The sequence below is a fragment of the Chroicocephalus ridibundus genome, chromosome 4 (assembly GCF_963924245.1).
Source record: "Chroicocephalus ridibundus chromosome 4, bChrRid1.1, whole genome shotgun sequence".
Taxonomy (NCBI): Eukaryota; Metazoa; Chordata; class Aves; order Charadriiformes; family Laridae; genus Chroicocephalus; species Chroicocephalus ridibundus.
In genome coordinates, this window is record NC_086287.1 from 61,148,143 (window position 1) to 61,168,016 (window position 19,874).

Sequence of the window (19,874 nt, forward strand, 5' to 3'; positions counted from 1 at the left end):
TAAGCCTTGGAACATAACATGCTCGGTCCACTTTTGGAATGTGCAAAGATCCACAGTCTCTAAGCTATGCCCAGAAATTCAGTGACCTAAATGCTATGTTTCCAATTTAGTTGCAGGAACTGATGGCAAGTTTGAGGCAGTATACGTAATTTTAGTTTATCCAATAGTGCTTGAACTCCTTTTCAGTCTGTAGATCCAGCATTGCATGCATAACCTCGTAGCTGACTTGAAGGCAGAATAATGGTCTTCCTGTAGCAGTTCTTGTTCTTTAGCATGTCGTGGTACAACATTTGTAATCCTGCCACACTTCCAGTCCTTCACTAATGCCTCCTTAGAATTACATTTTGCAGCCACACCACTTTGTGTGCTCAGATACGAGCAAGGAAAGACTCAGAATTCTTGCCTACCTGCAACAAAATAGAGTCAGACTATTCATAAGAGTGAGAAGTATTTATATCTGCTGAGGAACCAAGCAGGCAGGCTTGTATTAGACTAGAATCCTTAGATAATTAAGGCTGGAAAGGACCTCAGGAGGTTTGTAGTCCAGTCTCCTGCTCAGAGCAGGTTCAGCCATGAGGTCAGTCAAGGTTAGCAGGGTTTTGTAGGCAAGATCCTCAAAAACCTGATCTAAGTTAGCCCTGCTGTGTGGGATGTTGGAACAATTGAAGAAGTCTCCTCCAACCTAAATTGCTGTGATTCAGATTTCCTTATATTTTCTTGTGCTTAAATACGTAGTCTGTGTTAGCCCAAGGGCATCTCTGGTTTTTAAAATGGTGTTAAAAAATTCTCTTCAGTATCTGTATGGAAAAAAGTTCATAGTTTTAAATGTCACATTAGTATTTGTAGTAACTATTACTAAAGCACTACAGTTTGTGCCTGAATACTACACCACTTCTTTCTTAGGCATGGCAGGCCTGCAAAGAAAAAGGGGAGCTGAGGCATCCCAAGGTTAGTTAAACTTTATTTCTTCTTTTCTACTCAAGGTTGGTGACTTTGGTGCTGGAATATTTTATATTCTTAGTAAGGAATCTTTGCTAGCAATCCTCCTTCATAATAGTTACGATTTTTCATAAGTAAATAGAAGCATAGGCTTTGAGAGAACATGAGTCTCTGAATCCAGTGCTGAGTATTTGAAGGCAATCCCTTATGCAGTCCCTTTCACAGATGGATCAGCAGTAGCCAGAGGGTTCGAAATCCAAGCTGAAAAGGGAAATTCAGCTGTAGTTGAAAGAAATACTTTTCATATGCCATAAGTTTCTCTTTTATTTTTTTAAAGAAACATACAAATCTCACCCTCCACTCCCACCCCCCCACCCCCACCCCCCGAAACCCTAAAAGATGGAAGATCTTCATGTGCATCAGTCACAAAAAACAGTGCACGTAATAGCTGCCTCTTGGCTCTTTTGTGTGTAAAAGATAAAACCTTTTTTATTTCTCTGCTTCTTTCAGAGCATAATACATTGTATGAACACCAGTGTGTAACATACACTGAGTTATAATGAGTAGCCAAGGTGGCCAGAATCTGTCTGATAAAGCTATGCATCAAGATAAAGAAGTTCTGTTTTTTTGAAGAAGAGTCCGTCCTAAAGTAGATCCTGTAGTTAGCAACACAGAGGAGTTGGACTTGTGGGTTTATATGAAAAATTCAGATGTCCCACAGGTGTACTGGTGGTAACCAAAGTATAGTTTATTAGTCAAATATATAATTGTCTTATGTTTTCATACATGTCATAGTACTTGATTGATATGGATGCAAAGAAGGCTGTGAAATGACATCAGATTCTTCCGTCCCTGTATATAACTATTATTTGTGTCTACACAGAAGAATATGAGAGAAAGCTTACTACCAGTAGAAGAAACAAGTTTCTAAAAATTCTTGTATTTGCATTTCTCACTTTCTTTTCCAGGAAGAGCTTGAGTGGGGTCGATCAAATGGTATTCATATCAAGAAGGTCAAAGAGGTAAGATGAAATATATAATAATTTTTATAAGCAGAAGGACTTAACTTTCCTTATTCTCTACAAATGTTAAGATCTTGGTTAAGCCTGATGTGTTGTTATGTATCTGACTATATATATATATATATATGTATATATATATTTTCTTTAAATAAACAGTGAATTACTATTTAAAGTTGTGGGAGAATATCGGGACTCCAAGTACAGTTTGACAGATCAGACAGAAGCTTTGCTAGCTATGATCATAGTGAGCAAACATTTGGGCAGCATTTCCTCCTCTGCTCCTCTCTTCTCTCAAGTGGTTGCAGAAACCTCATTTATACAGGGTTTCAAAGAAAAGAGGTGAGGAAAATCATTGTAATGTTAAAAAAGCCAGGTGTGCATTCTTGTGAATAATGGTCTTCAAAATGATTTATATGTTAATAAGACCAAGTAGCCATGCCTGAGAGGAATGGACTCTTTAAGTAGCCTGTTAACTGCCACAGTTGACATTATCATAGAATTGTCTAGGTTGGAAAGAACGTTTCAGATCATCGAGTCCAACCCTAAGATGGAGAGATGGCTCCTGGTGGGGCCTGTAGGATTGGCACATTCAGTATTACCTTAGCTCAGAAGTGGGGGTTGGCAGCAGTCAGACTGCTAGCTTGTAGAGGAAGGAATTTTCCTTTTGTTAGGATAAACAAAGTGTTTATTAACTGTTTCACATATTTCTAACATTTTTTAAAGAGGCCTCCCGTATTATTTGCTAATTCTGTAGGTCCCTCAAGTACACTGTTTGTAGTGTGACTGCTGTCTGTTGTTACATAACTGTTGTCTTATAATTACGATAATTTTAAGCAAATGCAGTTATAATATAAGGAGTGGATTTGAAAATTTGTGGGGCTAACTTTACTGCAGCGAGTAATGAAAACTTTGCGTCACAAAGGGCTTCAAGCTTAATGTGATATGTTGAGAGGGGGAGTAAGTAAAACTCCAGAATAGCTGTGATTGGCAGAGCATGACCTTGCCTGTTATTCGAGCGGGTCATACCTTTGGCATGAGCAATGGGCCTCTGTTCAAAAAGCACAGGAAAAAAACAAAAAGCTTTTCATACCAAGCAACCATCTGGATAAGAAATGCCAATAGTTTTTTAGCTTGTCTATCTGATATCAAGGAAAAAAAAGATGGGGGAAAAAAGGAAATTGAGTAAAACTGGAGAGCTGAAGGTTCAGTCTTATGATAGTCTCCTGGGTAGTTGGTCTTCTCTTGGCCCCATTTCAGATAATTAAAGGAGAGGTTGTGCATGACATAATAGTTCAGGAGTTTACTACGCTAACTTATTAAGAAGATTTGGGGGTTTTTATTTGCCATGCTTTCAGATATTAATTTTATAATTCCTTGTGTGGAGGTGGATTTGCAGAACTGAGGCAGCCACACACTGGTTTCTGATTATGGTAGTTGTCCTTTGAGGAAAATAACAGGACTTTTAGTATCCTAAAACTGCCAGTAGCAGAAAGGAAAACGTAGATATGAAGCAGTTGAGCAGATGAACTGCTTTTCTACATTTGCTCCAAAATCAGTTGGGACAATGAAGGCATTCACTGTGTGGTTGCAGGACCACTAGCTGCTTATGGAAGCTTCTCAGAAATGTTTCAGATTGAAAGCGTAACAGAGCATGTGCTGTAGGGCATAAGTTTGATGTCACTTAAAGTCATCACAGTTGTCTGCTGAACTGAGAGTGCAGCACTGCTACAGTTAGGTGCAGAAGTCCAGGCTGGTGTTAGTGTGTTTTTTACCTTTTACGATACAAACCCAAAATGATTTAAATGGAGAGAGGATCACATCTTGTAAAAGGTTATTTCAGTTCTTCCAATTTTCTTCTGTATCATATCTGCATAATATACTTTGTGACTACAAAATTCTACTTTATAAAGAGATGTCAAGAAAACTGTTTGAGTCACAGTAAAGAAATTATTTTCCAAAGTAGAGATGCTAAGCAGTATATTAGCTGAAATGCATACTAGTGTCACCTAAAAAGGAAAGGGAGTTTGCCAACTTATTCAGACTTTTACTAACAGATTTTACTTTAATTTGTGGATGGTTTTGATCTGTTTAATATGTAACTTAAAGTTCAAATTTCAGGTGTCAGAGTTATTTTACAACTTGAAACAGCGAGTCAGAGCATTTAACATGTGTGTTAATGCTCAGCCATCTGCTATGGATCCGGAATCTGTATACAAACAACGCTTCATTTTGCAGGTAACGGGGGAGAGCCAGTATTTACAGAATTTATAGCTGGATTTTTTTATACGAGTACTGATGAACTAGTATTACACCCATGTTTCAAAATTCTCTGTAGATTTTGAGATTGCAGGTGAAAAAAAAAGGAATTATTGTTGGCAGCTTAGAAGGACAACTAATGTTACTTCTAATGGATCAGAATTCACACTAAGTTGGTCCTCTGGCTGTCCCTTCACTTCTGACAGTTCATCAAAATAAAACCAAGTCATATGGAGATGAATTAAACTGCATATCTAGATTAATCTTCATTAAAGTTGTAAGAATACTCAAAGATGGTTTCTTTTGGAAGGCGAAGAACTAACAGTTTTGAAAATGATGTTTTCACTTTGAGTGCGCTGTTTGGACCACCACGGGTTGGTTAGTTCTTGGGGGCAGAGGGGAAATTGATGTCTTTCAGCTATTGTAACGCTGTCAAATTTCCAGTTAAATTTCTTGTCTTATGTGGACTGATTAGTAGTGATTTTTATTTTCACAGACCTATTTATCGCTTCAGTGGCAATTGGTTTAACTATGTAAGCAGTGGACATTTCAGAACTGAATTGTTAAGTACTGTAAGATGTAACGTAAAAACTGAAGAAGTTTCATGTAGCTGTTTTATGTGAATTTATGTAAAATTGAGGCTCCTCTTGATATCAGCACTAGTAATTACACTTTTCATTGAGCAAGTCTGCATACAAAAATTTTAAAGTATTGTAAAATTGTTCCAGAAGTTGAACTCTTTTCATGAAAGTATGTTTTTAACGATTTCCATGATCTAATGTTTAGTCGGAAGTGACGTTAATTCCTGTAAAGAGACAGGGAAAAAATCTTCATATGAAGATCTGTCAGTGTCTCTTTATGTTGCTAGTGTATCTCCCTTCAAGAAACTGAATGTAATCTGCTGTGTTTTACAAAATATTCTCTTGATTTCAGGTTGTGATAGCTGGTGCTTTCTATCCAAACTACTTTACTTTTGGAAAATGTGATGGAAAAATTGCTATGAGAGACCTTGCTGGCAAAGATCCAAAAACCACTGTTATGGTATGTTAAGGAAGTGAATGACTTAATAAAAAATTGAGTAATAAAAATAAGTAGTGTTTGGGGTAGTATTTTCAAGTTTTGTTTTGTTTTGAGCAAGGACATAAATAATTATCTACTCTGATCCTCACTTGGTAACCCATCTGCCTTTCTTCCGATATAACAAACATTATGGGCAATTTTGGAAGATGGGCAATTTTAGAAGAATTCCTATTGAGAACTGCCTCTATGCATTTGATTGCTAGTCTTGCACAGGCAAACAACTTTAATAAAACTAATAAAAGATTTGAAGACTAGAACAGGACTATAAAGGGTACTTTTTAGTGAGTATTTATGATGTGTATTGTTGCAACTTTAGTGGTTTTTGTAATCTACTTGATAGTGCATGGCATATGTGGTTGTTGCTTTAAGGTTACTCAGGTATTGCACTCTGCTTTCATCTTATCTTCTTTCAGAAATATTTTTTATCTGATCGATATGTGCATATTTGAAATGGCTGTGTTGAGTTTGCAAAATAGTACACAATCTAAACCTGGAAAATGTTTGGTGTATCTGAACTAGGGATAACACTGTAAAATAACCATGACCTATGCTTAAAGAAAACAAACCTACAAACCAGTGAGCCTCATTGACTTGTATTGGCATAAGAGAAAATAGTTATATGAAAAAGTAGGAGAGAAACTCATAAAATCTTACTGACAAGGAATTTTTTCATGCTTTACTGCTTACCCAAGAAGAGAGGCTAGTTCTATACTGATATGTGTGCACAAACACATTTATGTATGTTTTTGAAGTTTTTAACATACTGTTTAAGGATATTGAAGAAAAAAAAAAAAGATCCTGTCTAACAGACTGGATGCAATCTGGTGGAATAAAGACAAGATTGATCTTGCCACAGCAACATTGATTAAGATTAAACTGTTAGATCTAGGGAGCTATTTACTTTTAATGTGTGTAACTCTTGATCTATTTGTATATCAACTACTTGTTATCTTGAAGAAGGAAGAAGTAGCTGCTGTGTCTTCATCAGTGTAAATGATCTTCCTGGAAAAAGTGCTGTGTGTTACTTGAGCTCTCAATCTGAGAGACTAATTTTATAGCTGTATGATGCTCCTAATGGTGTATGCCAAAGTTATAAAAGGCAATTATTACTCCCACTGTCTGGTCTCTCTAAATCATCTTGCTTGAGGCAGTTTCTGCAGTCTGACCTAGACCGTGTTTTTCACCATGCAGCTGATCTTAGCGCTCTAACTTCAACGTATATGAAGATTTTCTAAAAGTAATCTATTCTTTCCTGCCTAAGATTGTAACAAACAAAGAGAAGAACAGACAGTTGTGTAGCCCCTGAAAAATAATTCAAAGTCCAGAAGTTTGAACTTGCTAGTTAGGAATTCTGTGAATTCCGTATTAACGCAAGATCTCCTATGAAAAATGAATGAGTAGGAAAAAGGTAGAGAAATGGCTATCTGGCTACAGTGGCATGTGAATACTTGTGAAATCACAGCCTTAAACTAATGTAAATTAGTGCTGCTGGAGTCTTGCTCTTTTTTTGACTGCACATGCCCTTTTCTTACGTTGTTATCTTGTCTGCCCTCCTGAGTGAGCCTGGTGTTAAAAGTAGGAGAAAGCTATTCTGTTGCTTTGTGGAGTTAGTTTTCAGGCTGGTTTAGCTCACAGAATTTGTGAAATGCATGACTCTTTCTTCTTTCCTTAGCCATACGTGGTAAAGTTATAATCCATTATGCTTAACTATATGCGTTCTATAGAATCCACTATACTTAACATTATGCAATCCAGTATACTTAACTAGAATGTTATTCTTAACAGAATGCCTTTGAAAAGATGTTGTAGTTCCAGTAACTTCAGCAATTTGTAGTGGTTTCAGGATTAAAACCCAAGAAGAATAACACAATCGTTTAATAATTCAATTTGGAAGATACCTCATGAAGTCATCTAGTCTGGTGATAAGGTCAAGGCAGGGTTAACAGTGAATTTAGACCATGTTGCTTAAGCCTTCACCCACTTGGGTTTGGACAAAGCTGTGAGGATGGAGATTCTGCAACTTTCCATGGTATCCCATGTGCCAGTTCCCTGAATAAACCAAACTGTGCTGTCCTAGACTTCAGGATGTGTATTCTGCTACTTGTCTTCCTCATTCTCCTGAGGATCTTGGGCTCCCCTCTTTCCTGGTTCCTCTGGCCCAGGCTACTGTTGATTGTCACTCCCATAACGAGTTATACACTGTCCACTAGTAGCAGATCCAGAAGAGCCCTGTTTGGCTCATGACCTGTGTTAATAAGTTACTTTCAACACCCTTCAGAAATCTAGGAGCTTGTGCCTTGCCCTCTAGCAGGTTATCAGGGACCTTATTGTCTCCCTCTAAGATGCAGGGTCTGTGATCTGGAGACCTCTGTATGTTGCCTAAAGATTGCCAGCTTCATCCTCACTGAAGCTGTGTTACAAATTCCCACCTCAGTGTTACCCTTGCTGACCTCTTATCCTGACCCACAAAAGCTGGGTTGTCCCATTGTCTGCTCCATGTAAGAGCAACTTACATATGTGCTACTCCTACACACAGGGAAGACCAGGAGGTTGCTCTTTGTCTGTCATCCCTAAGAAGTATGTATCCATCCATAAGTGCTCTCCAGTTGTGCAAGCTGTCCCACCGTACCTCAGTAATTCAATACGTGGTAGTTCTGCCAGGACATGCAGGGCTGTAGCTCCTCCTGTTTCCCAGGCTATGTGCACTGCCTGGGATGTAGTTCCCAGTGGTGGACAAAGCAGCGTAGCAATCCGTTGCTTTTCTGTTATGAGACAGCTTCTGGGAAAAAATATCAAAGAAATACATGTAATTATAAATTAAGCTGCTTCATTTATAGTTGGAGAAAGAAAACATTTATCTGCCAGTTTAAGACAGTATGGCAGCATTAGCAGCACAACGGATTTGGTTATTTTGAGATTTTTGAATTTAATATAGTATATAGCATTTGTCGAATTTGTTGGGGTTTAGGTTGTATATCACTATTGCAGCTCAAGCACAAGAGGAAGCGAACTATTTAGGTGAACTTAATGATGCATTAAAATAATTTAATGTATCCAAATTTAACTTATTTTTCTTAACAGCTGAAGAATATTCCTCCCTATGGGTATCTATACTATAAACAGTTGCAGTCACTGTTTAGACAGTGTGGGCAGGTAAAATCTATTGCCTATGATGGATCAAAGTAAGTATAAAATACTTTGTCTCCTGCCTTTCTCACGTTCTTAGTTATGAATCTAGTAATCAATGTCTTTGTCAATGGTGCACTGACAAAATGAGTTTATTTCTTCTCATCTTTTTGGAATCAGTGATTTATTTTTAATGTATTAACTGGAGTTAAGGAAGGTGGTTTTGAAGTTTTACATGCATTGGTTGGAATAACATTAGATAAACTAGTTGATTTAGAGACCACCTTCTGTGTTGTCTAACAGTGGACCATAACTGCAACTGATATGTTTATATTTATTTCTAACTTGCACACTGAATTTTTGTACAGTCAGGTGGCTTTGTACAAAATGCGTGTGACTGGCTGTTTTAGTTAATCTGGCTAACTTTGGAGTACAACTGCCCAGAGTTGAATTCGTGTAGCCCTCCTTAGGCCTTTTCCAATCTTTAATTCTTTTCTTATTTACTTATATTTTCACAGCCTTTCTATTTGTATTAAATATGCCCAGTAAATTTGGTATGTACTTATGAGAATGTTAGAAAGTTTTCTTATAACCATAATGATAATTAAAGCTTTAAGGTGCATAAGAGTGGAAGGCAAAGCTTGTGAGGAGCCTACTTTTTACTGTTTGTTGGACTGCTAAGATAAAGTCAGGGAGAAGAAATGACGGCTTTTATGGGGGGTTTTTTGTTGGGTTTTGATTCCTCATCAAATATTTATTGTAACTGTATTTGATGGTGGGTTTTTTTGAACAGGGCTTTTGTGGAGTTCTCCCATAACCCAGTGGAGGGCTTTAAGATACTTCCTGCAGTGTACCTGTCAGTCAAGATGTCACAGCTGAAAATTCCTCTTGAGCTGAACGTTCATTATCCAGATGATATCGAAAAGCAATTGCAAGATGTAAGAGCTGCAAGTGTGTCATCTCCAAGGTAATTGTATTGCATAAGGAAGATGGGTTTCTTTGCAGTGTAAAGTTGAAATGAGGTTTGAATTCAGTAGGAATTTCCTTGAAAGTGTCACCAAGGAAGACATGTTAGGTTAAAAAAAAAAAAAAAACAGGTGTGTAAACTTTGTATAAGCAGAATGTTGTTGCAGGACTGGAAATAACATGATTGGCTGAAATATTTCGTTAAAGTTAAAGGTGTTCTATTGTTTAAGAGAACTTCAAGTATACATTTTTTTTTTTTTTTAAGCCTCTGGTCAGTTTGCCTTTGGTGTATGGAAATCTGGACGTACACGGTAATTTCTATTTGTGCTAGAGATAATGTGGGGATTGCTAGAACCAAAATAAGTAAGGAGTAGTATTTGGGAACATAAAAGAAAAAGGGATGGAGGAGGAGTATAACAACAGAAACTGGGGGGAAATGTAGCAACGTAAGGTGGGGAGGCATAATAGGAAACACTGATGAGGAGTTCAATGTAGTGAGTCTCTTTGGTCCGCACTTGCTTTTGCTAGAAAAATCTGGCATGTGGGTTTCATTGTTATTATATGGTGTCTGTGATTCTCAGGTTCAGATCATACAAGCAACTTGCTAAAATGGTAATCTGCCTAGCTCCTGACTGGTCTGCAGCAATTTTAGTATTTTAAAGTAAGAAATCTAAAATAGGAAAGCAGGAATGAACTGGAAAGGTTAAAGTGCAGGTGAATACTTCACTTCCAGTTAATTGTACTTAGTTTTTAATAAAAGATTTTAGCAGTTTCACTGTGCCCAAAACAGCAATTAAAATCTTTGTGAAAATTAATTCTTGAGGGACTCAAGAAAGAAGCCTCCTAGGCTGAAAGACTAATTTTAGAGTTCTTAATTTTTATCAACTAAAAGGAATATTATAGATATAAAAAAAGATATGGTGACTTTGTGCTATAGTGTACTCTATTTTTAAAAAATGAGCTTAGGAGGCATACCATAGCAAAAAGCCCCACTATTTAACTTTAATTTTTTTGAGTTTTAATAAACTGATGGCACAGTTGCATCTTGGTATGTATCTTCCTCTGTTTGGTCATAATGGAATTCAGAGAGTTTCTCTGTAGTATTTTGGTTCTGTGTGGTCATTTTAGGTTCTAATTGAATTAATATGTTTCTAAGTAAAAGTTATTAAGTACATAAATGTGCCCTAGGGGCACCTTGGGAAGCAAATGAAAGCGAAAAAATTGAACTTCTGAATTTTCACATGTGAGTAAAGTGTTTAGCATCTTTATTCCATAAATTTTTTAGAGTAAACGTGGACTGTCGGAAGCAGACAGTGGAGCCTGTAGAACTCTCATTTGGTACTTTACAACAGACAAAGATGATCCCAAGTCGTCTTCTTTCCATCAGGGTAACAGAGGTAGGAATATTCTACATCTGAAGTAGGCCATATCTAATAATTGGTGCCTAGATAACTTTGTGGAGATGACAGATGAATATCTGACAAGCTGAAATGAAAAGAGGAGGTACTAATAATGTTTTTCCCACAGAGGTAACCGTAAGAGGTATAGAGAATATTCTTGGTCTAATTTTTAGTAGTTCTTTGTTAAATAGTACTCAGATGTCACAAAAAAAATTCAGACATTGAAATTTATTTGTACTTCAGAAAATTTGTCGGACTTGGTGGCAGTAAATGTTAGCTGAAAGTAGGCATAAATGTAGAGGATTAATGGGAGAGGTAAAATATTTGTGTACACTATATAAATGAGAATCAGTAGGTATTTGGGCTATTTATCTGGTTGTTATTATTAACTCACAGTCTTCAGAAACAGTAGATGTGAGACATGAGATGAATTAATGGTACTGCATGCTCATTTGGAAAAATATTGCATGCATAAATGATAATTGTGCTAGGGGAAATCTATGTATATATAAATATTTCTGAATTCTGAAGATGAGAATTTTTAAATCTTGTGTAAACTATTGTCTTCTCAAGAAACTGAGTAATAGCAAGCAATATATATGCTGCTGAAATAATAAAAAAATCCAAACCACGGAGCTAGTGGAAGTTATAGGCTGAAGTATTAAAACAGCTCTTGATAGCTCTGTTTTGCAAGTGCAGAAAAGAATATTTTCTTCATTTTATTCAGCTAAGTCTCTTGGATCAAAAATGTTCATGGATTTAATCAGACATATTCCAATCACTTAGCTATCTATGGTACTTCTGTTTATCTATTTAATACATTGGCTTTAATGATGGTATGTACTGTAAATAAATATTCTTTTTTATCACAAGCATTCGATGTAAGATCAGAAATGGTATATGAGTTCAGTAAGCCATTTGAAAAGATGACGGACTTTATTCAATTTGATTTAAATAGAGGTGTGTTCTCAGTTTTCTAAAGGATAGCTAATCATAACAGTAACAATGCCAGTTTGCTGATAGATGTAGCTAACTGCTATTCTTTCACTAATAAGAAAAATACAACATATCTCTAGGCAGCTGTCTAATCAACTGTATGCCGTATATTTTTTTTGTATGTTAATTTGATTTAGAGAAATGGAAGCAGTCTTTTCTTAATTTTCTGTATGTTAGTAATGCTTATATCAGCGTCTATTTAGATGAAAAGTTTACTGCAGTTGCACAGCAAGTAAAGATTTAAAAATAGCTAATTACAAGAGAGAAATGCTTCACTGCATTATTGCAGCATGAGAACGTTTCTGTGTGTCAGGAATAGGGTTGCTTTCATGTGTTTTGCTCAGATGTGTTTTGTGATTGATGTATAAGAATAAAATAATATGAAATCTGATATTGTCTAATTTTTATACTTTCAGATAGTAGAAGTTGGACACTTCTGGGGCTACAGGACAGATGAAAAAAATAGGACTGTACTTGAGGCTCTAACTGCTAAAATAGACTGCCAGAACCTGATGGATTTAACAGTGTCTCCGCATCCAGAGTTGGTTTGTCTGGCACCGTTCACTCATCTGGAAAACAGAGGATACTATAGAGCTTGTATTCTGAATGTTTGTGGAGATTTTGCTGAGGTACAGTAATATGTTATGTCATATTGAATTGGTAGAGTGTAATTGGGTTAACAATCTTGGAGTTATGCTTTTTTTTTTACAAAGCGCAATGTTCATCATAATTATAAATATTCCAGTAAAGAAATCTGTAGAACTAGAACTAAAATAAAACCTTAATACAATGTTGCCAGAATAGATGAATTAGTTTTTTGCCAGAACACAGGAATATTTTAGAATTAAATTGTTGTTGATACAGTAAAGTGTTTTGTGTGCTGAAGCAGAGCAAAGCAAAATAAAGACTGAAACCTCCAGTAACTTTGAAAACATGGTAAGGAATGCATAGGTCCAGTGCTGTATTGCTGGCAGCAGCCCCGTCACTTCCTCTTCATAAATATATTGAGATCCATCTGAAAAGTAAGTTCTTGTCCCCACTGTATTGGCAATTTTCACTCATTTATGGCCAATTCGTCTATGCTTGTTCTTCTGCCAGTGCTTCTTCCCCTGGTTTACCTAGGTTTTCTTCTCTTCTTCCTCTTTTCTCTCCCTTCCGGTTTCTTGTCTATCTTTTTCTTCTTGGACTTTGTTTTGCTAATTCAAGCAAGCAGCTTGAATTAGCTTTCTCATCTTTCTCATTCTTTCTCATCTCACGTACTACATTGACTCTCTGTTCACCTGCTCTTCATCTCGCTCTGTTTTGTTTTGACCTCGGTTTTCTGAAGCAGAATTATGCATGCTCCTGTGCTTACAGTTCTGCCTTTGTTTATGCAATGATGCTAGTATTCCTCTTCCAACACAGTGTTTCTCCTCTGCATTCAAAAATATTTCACGTGGCACGTGCCATGTTTGCCTTTTCATAGCTTTTTTGCCTGGGCCATCTCTTGTCATCTTAGACTCAGTCCTGTGTCCTTGGTAATTTTCAGCTAATTAGAATTTATAAATAATAATGAAGCATTTATAGCAGAAATTGTTAAAAATTCCAAAGGATATGGTCTTTTACTTCAATCCATTTGATTCTCCCTTTTCCTGTTAAGTTCTCTCAGGTCCACTCAGTGTGATCTTACTTTGTATCAGTGTTTATGTTGCTGAGTTCCGTATCATCAACAAATTAATCAGAACATTCTGGCTTATCGTGCTGAGATCAGTAATGGAAATTAGCATCACGGTTCAAGATTGGTATTCATTTTTCAGGCTGTTCTTTTCAGCAGTTAAGGACAGATTTTTAAATTTTTTTTAAGGCTTTGCACAGCCCATTCCTCCTTTGAATTTCTCAGTTTATTAACATGGCTGGGTGTTGCCACTACAGAGTTAATACTGAACATTGTCATCTGTTTAAAATAATGGAAAACTAGTGAACAACAATGCTAATCTTATTACTTTCTCTTTTGCATTTATAAACAGTTATCCGATCCATGTTAGCACTTGTTTATCTAAAAGCAGTTAATAGGTAGTATCACCGTTAAGAAGTAAGGTTATACAGATTTAATTGTGGGGAAAGAATTAGAGCCTTTCAGAGAAATGTGCCATTTCTAGATTTAGCAGATTATTTGCATTACCAGTGGATGTTTAAGACAAGGGGTTAAATAACAGACATGATAGAATTTGACCTGTTATTTTTGACATGACTTCATTTGCATCTTTTCCAGACTCTGAATTTGCTTCCATTTGACTTGATAAGATTGCGTTGTACTGTAATTTAAACTTAGGTTGTCTCTTTCCTTGCTACTCAAAGTAGCACTTCTAATGTTATGGAATCTCTCCATATGCTCTTGATTCTTTTTCCAGGTTTTTTTTGTGGATTATGGCAATAGATCAAAAGTGCCTTTAGAGAAATTAAGACAGATTCCAAGCTGTCTTCTAGAGCTTCCTTTTCAGGTAGGGGTGATGCTATTTACTGCTGCTTGATACATATTTTCATGTCTGGTCTGGCAAACAGAAGCGTACTTCAAATCATAATGCTTTCCAGAATAATAATGAAGTAACATGTATTTTAACAATGGGAGCACCTACAAATAAATCACCTTCACTAATAGATGGATAAATGTTTTCCACAGCCATGTATGCACAGAGCAGTAATTAAATGCGTGTAACTGAATTGCATTGTATTTAATTGTAGAAAAATATTATCCAGCCTTTTGTTTTCAGGGACACGTGCTAGAGGGGGAAAAAAGAAAAGGAAAGCCTGAACCTGCTGCTTGACTGGATGTAAAAGAACATTTTTTGTATTCATTTGTTTTAACTGAATGTTTGAACTGGTCACATTTCTGTGGGGACAACATCGTGGGGTCTGTCTCCCACCTGTAATCATAGGAACAGTGAAAGGAGAGAGGAGATTTCTCTGACAGCTGCCTTTTGCTGCTTGTTGCTTTTGGTTATCAGTTTCTTTGCTGTCCATCAGTTCTATGAGAAGTAGAACTACTCTCTAGAAGCAGAATGTTGTTCTGGTTCCTCTATTGCCTGCTTATATGCAAAGCTCAGGAGTAACAGGCTGAGCAGTATATCAGCTTTGCTTTAGGCTAAAGAACCTCTGCGCAAATCACATAGGTTCATACAGCCTAGAAAACAGCCCAAAGAGGAGAAACTGTCAATGATTAGTTTTATCTGTTCTCTGCTTAAACCTGTCTGCTCCTGCTACAGAGAAGTGGCAGCATAGGATCCCTTTTTGCCTGCATGCAGCAAGTATTTTTGCTCCATCAAAGCTCCTGCTCTGCTACACTGTTAGTTACAGAACAAATACATAGGAGATACCTCATCTAAATTTCACAAAGCTAGAAGTCTCTGGTTTTGCATTGTGCTGCTTTGCCGTTTTTTGAACTCCTGGCTTTGCTTGGATCTTCTCAGACAGAACTCTCCTGATAATTAAATAGTGATCTGTAACACATCTGAGGGACTCCTTCAGATAGTTTTTCAGAAAAATAATTCTCTTGCTATATTTACAAATAAAATAACTAGAGACTTCAAGTGAAATTCAGCTTTCCAGTCCTCATTCAGATATTTTTAAGCTAATTGAAACAGGTGTATCATACTAACTTTGTTCTCTGAAGCATTTAATAATGAAAATGAAAAATAAACCAGCAGAAGTATGGTTTTATTTTATTTATTTCTTCTTGGTATGAGATCTTAACAGTGTTAATGTTGTTTGGTTTTCTTCTATAATTAATTTTAAAAAACTAAGAATTAATTTTGGCAAGAAGCATCATTTTTTGTTTTTTCATCAGATGTATTAAAGGGAAACGTATTTCCGCTTCAGGCCTAATCTTTTAATGCCCAGTTTTAATGACTGGCTAGGAAAAAAAAAGGTTTCTGTTGTAAATTCATTTGAAGACGTAATTACAGATAGCGATTGTGAAAAGGAGTTAAAAGAGAGCTTAATTACTCTTGCCTGCCAGGGACAGAATAGCTGCAGTGCTCTTGCCAAGTTTTCTGTTACCTTAGTTGAAAAGAACTATGGATTGTAAAGTGTTTTCCAGAGTAGACATCTCTACACTCCTAAGGTTTTAATGTGGATGGTGAATTAATAGCAAATTATCTCTTATTTATGCTCTGTTTGCTCTGATTCATTAGCAACTATGTACAATATTAAGTAATATGAGATGTAATGTGTAGCTGTGTTGGCAATAACGGAATAAGAATTCTGCCAGTAGCTTTACAGCAGTCCTAGAAATTTACATAAGCCACTGCAATAACTGTAAAGTCATTTTATAGTTATTAATTCAAACAGTTTGTGGAGAAGATGGAAAATTTTCATGCTGATTCTCTACTCAGGCAAGTGTTATTTTCAATGTTTTTGCTCTAGGCTTTAGAATTCAAGATATGCAAGATGCGTCCATCTGCACAATCTCTTATATGTGGGGAACGGTGGAGTTACAGCGCTAGCCAGAGATTTGCCTCACTAGTAAATGGCTACACGCTTCTAGTGGAGGTGTATTCACTTGTGCGTAGCGTTCTGCATGTGGATGTTTTTCATTGCTTGAGGTGGAAAGAGGAGCTTGTGAACATTCGAGATGTGCTTATTGAGGAATGTTATGCTGAACTAGCAGAAGAATCATACGAATCACAAGTACGTATTGAGCAAGCTGCTTCTACTTTTCTTATACTAATTTATTTCAGCTCAGGCAGTTTGAAGTCCAGAGAAGTTGAGCTGAAGCCTTGACTAATGCCAGAGAATTAGACAAGACTAATACTTGAATGGGACAATATATTTTTATGTGTGTGCATAATTTGTATTGAGCTGTTGGCCAAAAGCATTGCTGCTTTGAGACACCTTTTGAGAGAGATGTTTTCTAGGAGATAATGGCATCAACTGAACTGCTCCACTGGTTTTTGAAACTTTGAAAAAATGTAACTGTTTCATAGTTTTAACTGTCTTCCATTTTTGTGTTTTATATAATTTCAAAGGCGATAAGAACATTGTTTTTTATATTCATGTGCAAATATGCATTTTCTTTGTGTAGGACCTTTTTTGTAAATTTTTTTTAAAAACATATCTGTTTCATGGTTTTAACACTCTTCCGTTACTATGTAGCAAAGCCATGATTTGCTCAAAGGATTATTTTTGGACCAAGAAAAGAAGGAAGAGAAAATGCCTGTATCATCAAGAAAGGAAGAAAAGCGTCTCATTGAAAGATTGTTAAACTTGTTTTCTGACAATAAATGTGATGCGCCAACCCATAAGGTAACTTCAGCGATGGGTTTGATGTGTCATTACGTGACCCTGCTTCTCACATTGTTAGAATGGAGATGAAGACTGAAAGTACGTTTAATAACCAAACCGTACTTGATGTCTTTCATAGTGCATTCTACCTTCTGTTGGTAGAGAGCCGTAATGTGACTATGACTGCAGACTGGTTTTTGCAGCTTTCAATGAAGTTTTGGAGTATAGCCTAAGAGCTAAGTGAACTGACTCTTTTGACACATTCTAAGGCAGCACTTTGAGCCACTGCAGAATGAAGATAAAATTGAAAAACTAAACACAATCTTTCCACACCTGGTCTTCATTATTTAAGCTACAGCAAAAAGCAAGATTACAACCCTATCAATTTTTCAGAAAAATTCAACATGGGTTTTACTATACACAGTGTTTCGTTCTTCTTCAGCTAGCATTAGGTAAGCAGCTAGGATAGGTAATGCAGCAAACACTTCAATAACTGATAATGATGAAACAGTGGGTGTTTCTTCTGCTGCCAATTCCAAACTCAGAATTTATTCTTACTGAAGTATTTTGAGATACCTAGTCACTACTAAGCTGGAATATAAAATGTGAAAATGTGTGTCCTGTTCTGCATTCTGATTACAAGTTAAGTCTCATCTACATTATAATTCTTTTCCCATTTCAGACTTGACAAAATTTCAGGCTTTCAAGCACCTAATCGTGCTCAGTTTACCCACAGGAGTAATCCTGTTTAACTGCTCGCTTTCACTGAGATATTTTCAAGATTAAAGACTCACTCATGTAAACAAAAATGACCTGATTTTGTTAGGTGCTCTACAAAGTCTGAGCTTGTGTTTTTTAAGCCAGAGGAAAGTTGTGAATCCCCATCACCTGTGAAAGTACATTATTTTTGTTTAGTGGCCTCAATAAGCAAAGTTTGCTTTAAATGGGTGAAATTAAAATGCCGTTTATCAGTTCAGTGTTGTTCAGTTACATGCTGCAACGTGTTTTGGTTTTAATTTATGAAGGATTTTGGTTTGGAGAGATCCAGGTGCTGGCTAACTAGAACATCATTTGTTCTCTCTGTTTTTGAAGGTAACAGTTGTTGGCCCGATCAGTCCTTACGAGGTGAAATGCTGCAGTATGACTAGAATATCCCAGTTCAGGTATGAGAAGACTTTTACGGTGAAGTACTGGCACGTTCTCAGCTGTTATTTTCAATAAATAGGAAAAAAACATCCTAGTTATTCTTACAGATTTTTACTGAATCTTTATTCATTGAAAAACTGAAGTAGTCAGGCCTGAATTGCATTAATATGCACACTATTGCTATGTAAAATTTTAAGAAAGGTTTTATTAAAGGTGCTTGATGTCTTACAGAGAAATTATTTATTAACTATCATAAACATCTGATAAATGGTAATCTTCAGCCATAACTGCTATCCATTGAGGTTGCATTGTGAATTTAAAATAATTCTGTTCTTACATGGTTTTGGGTTTGTTTTTTTTTGTTTCTAATATTGAAAATATTTATTATTTCCTCCCCAGAAATTGTCTCATACAAAAGGAAAGCATAAACTCTGTTGTCCTCCATGATGCTTCAGAAGATCCCTTTCAGCAATTGTTGGTTGCTGCTTCTTTATCAGCAAATGCATCTGGTAATGCTTAATAGAAATGCTTGGACAGTTTCTCTAGAATTTTGTTTTTATATATGAATACCTCTGTGAGTAAATATGTCACTGTAGTTCTACTGTACATCTTTTTGATGTTTCATTTTCATTAGATACTCCTTAGACTCTTTTGTTCATTTGTTTTTTAATTTTTTTTTTGGTGACAGGATCTACTGTGATTTTAGAGAAAACATCTTTGATGCCTCCTATTCGTGGCCTGCTTGCACTCCTCAGTATGCTGTTTGCTCCTGCTATAGAACTCAGGTATTTGTGCGTTTTAAAAAGTGTTCTTTTTTTTTATTTTTTAGGACTTGCACAAATTGGTGATGGGTTTTTTTTTCTCTGCTTTCAGCATTCAGTATATTCTCTTCCTGATCAATCTTTTATTAGTTTTAGTATAGTATGTAGCTAAGGTAACTTGTTTCCTGTACTTACAAATTGGTGCTGTAGGCTCTACTCTCACGATAAGGCAATACAGTTCCTGACAATCGTGCTGGAAGCCTAGGAAGATAAACTGTAGAACTGGGCAAGTTTTAAGTCTACGTGAGGAGAGGAACTTCCATGATTTTTGTAAAAGCTGAGTTCTGGCAGGTGCATAATGAAGCTAGATTTCCTTAATTAAAGTTTCATTTTGCATATGTATGATTTTCTTTTTAAGTTTTATGAGTATATGTTTTCATAACCAGAACTTTAGTTTTGTTTCATCACTGTATTTAAAAAAAAAAAAAAAAAACAAAAACAAACCAACAGTATGACTATGTGTGAATGTTTCTCAATTGTTTTTGCTACTTTAAAACACCTGTATCTTGTTCGGCATGGCAAAATTCATTTAAGTCTGTCTTCATTCATACAAGTTTAGTTTCTTCATCTCTAGGCGAGACTGTTTTCTTTCTTTTTCATATAGGGTTGATAAAAATGGGAAGTATTATACTGGTGTTCTGTGTGGTTTGGGTTGGAGTCAGACTTGTGAGGCCTCTCTGCTTCCAGAAAATGACATGGAGCTGACATTTGATGTGCATTTTGGAGTGGAAGACATAACAGAGGTAAAACATGCATTAAGAATTTCTGCTATAGTAGGAATTAAGTAGAATTCCGCACAAAAGAGCTTTTCATTCTTAGTTAGTAAGAAAACTTGTTTTAAGCTGTGGGTTTGGGGTTTTTTT

At 36.2% G+C, this 19,874-nt stretch overlaps 1 protein-coding gene across 1 annotated transcript in view; it reads left to right on the top strand.

Moving 5' to 3' along the window:
• Positions 1-19,874, top strand: part of TDRD9 (tudor domain containing 9) — an 84,210-nt gene that overhangs the window by 58,330 nt on the left and 6,006 nt on the right. The window contains exons 19-33 of the mRNA XM_063332213.1: positions 904-948; positions 1,908-1,961; positions 4,080-4,196; positions 5,151-5,258; positions 8,379-8,479; positions 9,217-9,390; positions 10,675-10,786; positions 12,202-12,414; positions 14,176-14,265; positions 16,187-16,450; positions 16,916-17,065; positions 18,137-18,207; positions 18,590-18,699; positions 18,879-18,975; positions 19,616-19,754. Coding sequence (XP_063188283.1) covers positions 904-948; positions 1,908-1,961; positions 4,080-4,196; positions 5,151-5,258; positions 8,379-8,479; positions 9,217-9,390; positions 10,675-10,786; positions 12,202-12,414; positions 14,176-14,265; positions 16,187-16,450; positions 16,916-17,065; positions 18,137-18,207; positions 18,590-18,699; positions 18,879-18,975; positions 19,616-19,754 — 1,845 coding nt within the window. The remainder of the gene's footprint in view (positions 1-903; positions 949-1,907; positions 1,962-4,079; positions 4,197-5,150; positions 5,259-8,378; positions 8,480-9,216; positions 9,391-10,674; positions 10,787-12,201; positions 12,415-14,175; positions 14,266-16,186; positions 16,451-16,915; positions 17,066-18,136; positions 18,208-18,589; positions 18,700-18,878; positions 18,976-19,615; positions 19,755-19,874) is intronic.